General features: G+C 44.3%; 1 protein-coding gene across 1 annotated transcript; it reads left to right on the plus strand.

Annotated features, from left to right (window-relative positions):
• Positions 1 to 339: 339 nt before the first annotated feature.
• On the plus strand, positions 340 to 2,584 carry LOC100191557 (uncharacterized). Its single transcript, NM_001136987.1, has 5 exons — positions 340 to 764; positions 907 to 973; positions 1,577 to 1,795; positions 2,028 to 2,152; positions 2,244 to 2,584. The coding sequence occupies exons 1-5, from the start codon at positions 612 to 614 to the stop codon at positions 2,322 to 2,324; spliced, it is 645 nt and encodes a 214-aa protein (NP_001130459.1). The 5' UTR covers positions 340 to 611; the 3' UTR covers positions 2,325 to 2,584.
• The last annotated feature ends 4,729 nt before the right edge of the window (positions 2,585 to 7,313 follow it).

Raw genomic sequence — 7,313 nt, forward strand, 5'->3', positions numbered from 1 at the left:
ATGGATGGTAATGAACTCTAAATTTTAAACCATAAAATGTTAGGATCAGATTAGAATTGAGCTTTATTTCTATTCAATATTGAGATAAAATTAATTAAAGGATCAAACAAATTATAAAGAGATAATGCACCTATTTTCCAACCCAAACAGTTACAGGACAATGAAAACACTGAGGGACACGGAAGGCCAAAAACAAATGAAACAAGTGAGACGGGAAAATTCATGCCAAGCCGCAGAAAACAAATACCGTGCCAGAGCGTAACGAGCCAACGAGAGGTGGACGTAATGGTTGGCTCCCCGGATCCGCAGGAGAGGCTCACACAGGGGAGTGAGTGGTGATGCGCACACCGGGCGCCCCTTCCGCGTCCGCCCGGCCGGCCCGCTCTCTATCTCCACCACCGGGATCAAACCCCATGCACCATCCGTAGTTTTATTGAGCATAATCATACAAATCGCAGTGCGACGACGCGGCCGGCCGCTCCCAAACTTTGAGTAGTGCCGCTCTCCGTCGTCCTCTTCGATCTCCATCATCGCGCCACGTACGTACGGTGGTCACATCCCTGTCGACCGCGCGCGTTGGGAGCGCATCCGGCCGTGTGCATTAGCCGCCCATGGACGACACGGAGAGAGAAAAGGAGAAGGAGAAGGAGAAGCACGACTGCGGGACGGACGTCGAGGACGAAGAAGAGGACGAGGAAGGCAACAAGCGCGTCGTCGTGCTTGGCCCCCAGGTCCCCCTCAAGGAACAGCTCGAGCTCGACAAGGTACGTATATGTCTTCGTCAATGCCTGAACAATTCAATGGCGCGCGCTGCTTTCATTTCATCATGTAGGATCGGTCGGATCTTGACATCTTCGTCTCATCCGTTTCTGAACAACTGAAAACCCCCCACTCTGATCCGCGTAGGACGATGAGAGCCTGAGGAGGTGGAAGGAGCAGCTCCTTGGGCAGGTCGACACCGAGCAGCTAGGAGGTGAGATTCTAACTAACTAACTAACCTCCCTCTCATATTATCACCCTGTACTCGATCTCATGTCCATACGGATCGAGCCATGCATGGTGCGTTCCTGAACAGAAAAAGGCTCAAAACCTGCGGGGACGATATATTTTTACAGGCGGATTCGGTTATCCACCGACTGTGTTATTTCTAGTGGCGGTTCCTTAAGAAAACCGCCACTAGAAATCGTATTTCTACTGGCGGTTCCTTAAGAAAACCGCCAGTAGAAATCCATGATTTGTAATGGCGGGTGGGGTGGGCTGTGAGGCCCCCCTAATAAAAATAAATTTTTTAACTATTTTTAAAATATGTTTTATGTTTCCTGGAAACGATTTGCACTGGCGGTTTTATTACGTCGACCGCCAGTGAAAATCGATTTTCACTGGCGGTTTTATTACGCCGACCGCCAGTGAAAATCGATTTTCACTGGCGGTCCTCAGTTACCCGCCTGTAAAAATGATGATTTCTACTGGCCCCTAGCACTGGCGGTTACGAAAAACGCCACTATAAATAGATTTACAACCGCCACTATAGAACTTCTCTGTACTAGTGAATGGACATTATTCTTGGGTGCTGCAGAAACTGCGGAGCCAGAGGTCACGGTGCTGGACCTGACGATCCTGTCGCCGGGCAGACCGGACCTGGTCCTTCCCATCCCGTTCCAGGCGGACGACAAGGGCTATGCGTTTGCTCTCAAGGACGGCAGCCCCTACAGCTTCCGCTTCTCCTTCGTCGTCTCCAACAACATCGTGTCCGGCCTCAAGTACACCAACACTGTCTGGAAGACTGGCGTCAAAGGTTCGTCACACATGATATATGTCATATCAGTGTCATTATATCGCATTGCTCATCCAACCACAAAGAATAACATGCGATATATATACTAGCTCCGTTCTCGAATATTTATTCGAACTAAAACGCGACAAATAAAAAACAACGCAGTGAGTATATACCATGGGAGCAAGCTAGAGGTTTGGTCCTTTTGTAATCTTTCTACGATTGTCCAAATAATTAACGGTGTTTGTCGCAGTGGAGACCCAGAAGATGATGCTGGGAACGTTCAGCCCCCAGCTAGAGCCCTATATCTACGAGGGCGAAGAAGAGACGACACCTGCTGGCATTTTTGCTAGAGGCTCCTATTCCGCTAAACTAAAGGTATTCATATTCACCAAGCTTTTATTCCTTTATTTGATGCTTGCAGATGCTTGACCAACAATCACTATATATAATGCCGCGTCGTTCTCAGTTTGTTGATGACGATGGCAAGTGCTTCTTGGAGATGAGCTACTACTTTGAGATTAGGAAGGAGTGGCCAGGAGGCCAATGATGTGGCCGGACCAGCAGGGCAGAGCTGACTCGTCGGAGTACGCTGTTGTTAGAGCTCATAGCAAAAAGCCAAGCAGAAAATATGTGCTATCGCTTCAAGAATGTTTCACTACTTTCTTCGTCATTATCGATTGTGTTTTGATTTGTTTCGAGCTGTCATTAATTGTATGTTGTTTGTCGCATAAGGCTGTTTATTCGCATATATAATTCCTGTATCCAGATATTCAGACATATTTGTGTAGTTCTATTGTTCAATTTCTCAACCTGATACACATAGGATTCATTTACCTTATATTCACCAATTCTTCAGCATTTCTGTATCCTGTAGTAGTCGTGGGGTTCTCACTAAATTTGCAACCCTGTGTTGCTCCTTACAAAATTAATTTCTGTATCCTGTAGTTGTGGGGTTCTCACAACGAACCTTTCAGTTTCAAACCATGTTCATAGTGGCATGTAAAGAGTGGCAATCAAGGTTGGCCCTCTAGGTCTTGTATGGGCCCTCGCTACTGTGTCCCCTATTTCTTGTCCGCTCTGGGCTGGCCGCATGTGTAGGAGCAGAATTAGATGTTGGGCTAGATTTTTTTTGGTCACAAGTCCCAACGAAGAAATACAAAAATTTTATGGACCAAAATATGTTTTTGTCGATTTTAGATTAGTCCACAGAAATTAGACAATTTTCATCGGTTACATAGAGCTGCCGACGAAACTTAGGATATGTTTGGTTCCTAAAAATCAAATTCTAGTTATGAGCTGTCCGTTTTAGAAAAGCTAAAATAAGTTTGATTGAACAACTGTTAACTATATATTCTGTAAGAGTATAATAACTTATAACATGTATGATATGAATCTGGAAGGTAGGAGGTAATTCTGAATTGAACTATAGATATCTGTAGATTTTCAGAAATCTATTCTGCTGTTGTACACTTAGCTAATCTCGATAGCGAACAGAGATTAACTAATTTATGACATCTGTCGGGCAGCAGCCCATTCAAATTAGCCAATTTACAGTGGTTTTCTTCCTCCCTGCTCTCTCTTGCTTCATTCACACACACCCGCTTGGCCTTCGCGGCGTCGCTGTTTGCGCTGACTTGTGTGGCTAGATATGGCAACAGATATATACCCATCGGGTAGTATCATTTCATACCGGTATTCATCAATAAAAAATATACACACCGGGTTATTCATATACACTTTTGGGTATAGAATCTTATTCATACACATTCTCGCGCGAGTAATTTTACCCGTTGGGTAACCCGTACCCGTTAGGAAGGTCTCAAATTCTAATATTCCAATCACTCAAAATGTTAAATAAACAACAACTTAAAATATAACAAATCATATGATTACATAACTTACTTAATAGTTAAGCAAACAACAGCCGGAGAAGGATTTTCTTTTAGCTAAGATGTGCTTTATTATTGTTAATAATGATATGATGCGGGTATATATTTTACCCACGGGTACTCAGGTATGGGTAGTAGCCATCCATACTAGTCCACTCAACGGGTAGAGATTCTTGTCCACTGACACACCCGTGGGTAGAGAAATCATCTCATATCTGCCTTCATATTAGGTAAAACCCATCGGTTTTTGAGTTTCGAGTACCTATTATCATCTCTATGTAAGACTGTAACTGCGCTACGCCCCCCCCCCCCCCGACCTGCCTTGCCTCCAGCAACCCGAGAGGTACATCTTAATGTTCATGAAGTAATGAAAGATAGAGTTACTACTATGGTGTTGTTTGGTTCAGATGTTGTTAAGGGAATGGTAATGGGATCTCTTACCGGCGGTAATGGTTACTAGTTATAATTGGATTGGATAGTAGTACCTAGTATTACTAGAAAGAGCTCAAACAAACAAAAATATCGATATCCATTACCCCATGTAATCTATTTACGCTACATTTTGGTGAGCCAAACACCACCTATGTATGTTCCCTCGGTTAATGTATTCAACTTCATAACCTATGGAATGTTACGCCTCCTACCATAGGCCTATGATGGTAGTAACTCTAACTTTCATTACTTCAACATCGTTAGGATGCTAACCCTGGTCCAATACAAGTAGATATTCTAGTTTTTCCTCCTACTTTATACTGGCTAGAATATGTTAACCATGAGAATGTACAATGTATTTCACTTATCATCTGTACTTAATGAACGTTTGTGGAGCTAACCGTGAAAATATGTACGGTATGTCCTCCAACTTTCATTATTAAAAAGGTTAGGATGTACATAGGCCCATGGCAGGAGGTCTAACTAGATCATCAGTTCAGAGCCATATGTTATAAATGCAGATGCAATAGCTTAAATGGACTACTAGTTGTGGGGGACATATATCCCCCGGGTCCACTAGAAGGCGAAAGATCCTTGCACGGGGCCTTGGGCCAGTTACCCCGCAAGGCCATCTCATCATGGGTCGGGCGAAGACCACTAGCGGAATGGGCCAGACCGAATAAGGTGACGGACTTGAGCCCAGACGGTCCATCGAATCATGCACTGACCCAAGAAATCGTCCGACTTTCCCGCGCCTGGAACCCTCGAATGTCGGGGTGGATTAGGGATGAGTCGGCGAGATTTTCGGAACATTGGTTAAGTCGGTTTGCTATTAGTTAGGAGATATGTGATCATCATGTACGTAAGGAGTGCCCCACGGTCGTGTATATAAGGGCCAAGGGGAACCCCATCATTTTCATCTATCTCATTAGCTTCTCTCCTTTCAAGAGACACCACTTGTAACACACCACATATAGATTCACCCCAGGAAGTAGGGTATTACGCCTCTCAAAGCGGCCCCAACTTGCAGAAAATCACCTGTCTTTCCCTCTCGTGCTCCAAGCACGAATCATTGAGCTACAATCAAGAACACCGTCCTACCCAAAAGCACTGCAAGGGTATCCCTGGGTGTGCGGTTGGACACTAAACACCGACACTAGTAGCCTAGCTCATGTCCATCTTATTTGCATCCTTAGTATTATATTACCTTGTGTACTAACAAAAGTTGTTAGTCCCAAAATCACTAGGACGTTTCTAGAGTCCATATTTCTTGGAGTCGATAGTAATGGATATTTTCCATAACAAGACATTAAATGTCTTCACGATGGTCACTGGAGCTACCTGGTGCTCAATGCTAAGATAGTCCTTATTTTCAATGGATATATGGTTGTGTTGGGGCTTTTTATACCCCTATATACTTTCCACTTGGAGTGACATAGAGATGAGGAAACTTGCAACTGAGATGAGACTCAATCTTTAGTTCTCTAGCCACCTTATGCACATAAGAGAAGATAGATAATTAGCAAAATTGCTAGGATTACTTCTTAGTGTAGTTAGAGACCCTTAGCACTTTATCTAGGTTTAGGCCTAGAATGTCAGTTCTTGTGTGCACGTTGGTATCTTGTGCTGAGATGATTAGTTCTGCAAGTGCATAAAATACAACTATAGTACTTTAAGTGGAAGTATTCAAAGGTATCATATTGGATTTATAAATTAGAACATCAACTGATAATAGTATTGATAAACATGTGACCTAACTATTTTACATTCAATATATGAAAGTCTAGTAAGGGTTAATGGTAGGTACAAGTGTAAACGCCTATACTTTTCTACTGTTATGGACTAAGCAAGCATACACCAGATGTATAACCAAACACACCTTTAGGAAATGATGACGCCTATAGGGAGGGTGAATTAGGACTTCTAAAAACTATTCTCTAAACTAGGCCACAATTAAATCCCTAGAACAAAACCTATGCAAATAGACAATCTAGAATGTGCAAACTAGGTTTTGTCTAAGTGTTGCTATCTCTACCGCAAAACCTAAGTTTCAATCCTAAATATTCTAACTAGAATGTAGAGATTGAAACTTAAGAACTTAATGTAAATGCAGAAGGTAAAGAGCTAGTAGAGAAAGCAAACTCTCATGGATGACGCCTATATTTTTACCAAGGTATCCAAAACCACGCAAGGTCCTGAGTAATCCTCATTGGTGATCCTACACAAAGGGTAGCCCACGCGAGGGCCAAGTACCAGAGTCGAGTAACTCCGTAGAGAGCTGCGAGCCTTCTCCACGTGCAAGTGGTGCTCCGCTTCCAGCTCCTCTCGGACGCTCCCCGCCGTCTCCACTATCGAGCTTCCGACCGAAAACGTTGTGGGCCTCGTTCCCTCCGGTACACGGTGGTGGCCGTGACACAAACTCGGTTGTCATGGTCTCGCAAGACTCTCGCCCCACTTGGTACAATTACAGCGGCTCACACAAGAGCCGAGGGGTTTTTTGGGTTTTTCTAAACTCACTCAACTAACTAGGAATCACCTAGAGCAAGCGCATAAGCGGTCTAACTAACCTAAGCACTTCACAAAGCACCTATGCTAATCACCGAGTGATTCTATTAAGCAATTGGGTGTTTGAGCACATGGAAATGTCTATAACATGTGTTGGTACGTTGCTTGGGCTCCCACACCTTCAAATGGCTGCTTGGAGGGGTATAAATAAGTTCCCCCTCAATTATAGCCGTTGGACAGAAAAGCTGCTACTTCTGTCGTCAAGCGCACCAGACAATCTGGTGCACAACGGACATGTCCGGTGCCTTGGCCATGTCAGCCGACTGTTGAGGTCTGTAGCAGTCGACCGTTGAATCTGACCGTTGCCCAGACTGTCCGGTGCACACCGGACAGTCTGGTGCTACAGCGCCCGAGAATCCCTGGTTGTGGGCCTCTCTGCACAGACTGTTCGGTGCACACAGGACAGTCTGGTGCACACAGGATAGTACGGTGCACACCGAACATGAACTGTTCATTGTCCGGTGCGCCACTAGAGCGCTTGCTAAATGCCCTCTCCTTGGATTTCTTCACTATTTCCTTGGGCTTCTTTTGATCTTGAGTCTTGGACTTCTACACATCTTTTAGGTCTTCTTTTGAGGTGTTGCATCCTCAGAGCCACAGTCCAATCCTCTTTGCATCCTGTGAACTATAAACACAAACACTAGCAAACA

This window comes from Zea mays, chromosome 8 (assembly GCF_902167145.1).
Source record: "Zea mays cultivar B73 chromosome 8, Zm-B73-REFERENCE-NAM-5.0, whole genome shotgun sequence".
NCBI classification, from domain to species: Eukaryota; Viridiplantae; Streptophyta; class Magnoliopsida; order Poales; family Poaceae; genus Zea; species Zea mays.

Excerpts from the sequence above, each read along its gene's own strand:
- LOC100191557 (NM_001136987.1), top strand. The coding sequence starts at position 612 with ATGGACGACACGGAGAGAGAAAAGGAGAAGGAGAAGGAGAAGCACGAC. Across the intron at positions 765-906 it reads AACAGCTCGAGCTCGACAAG|GACGATGAGAGCCTGAGGAG; the intron begins GTACGTATATGT and ends TGATCCGCGTAG. Across the intron at positions 974-1,576 it reads CGACACCGAGCAGCTAGGAG|AAACTGCGGAGCCAGAGGTC; the intron begins GTGAGATTCTAA and ends TGGGTGCTGCAG.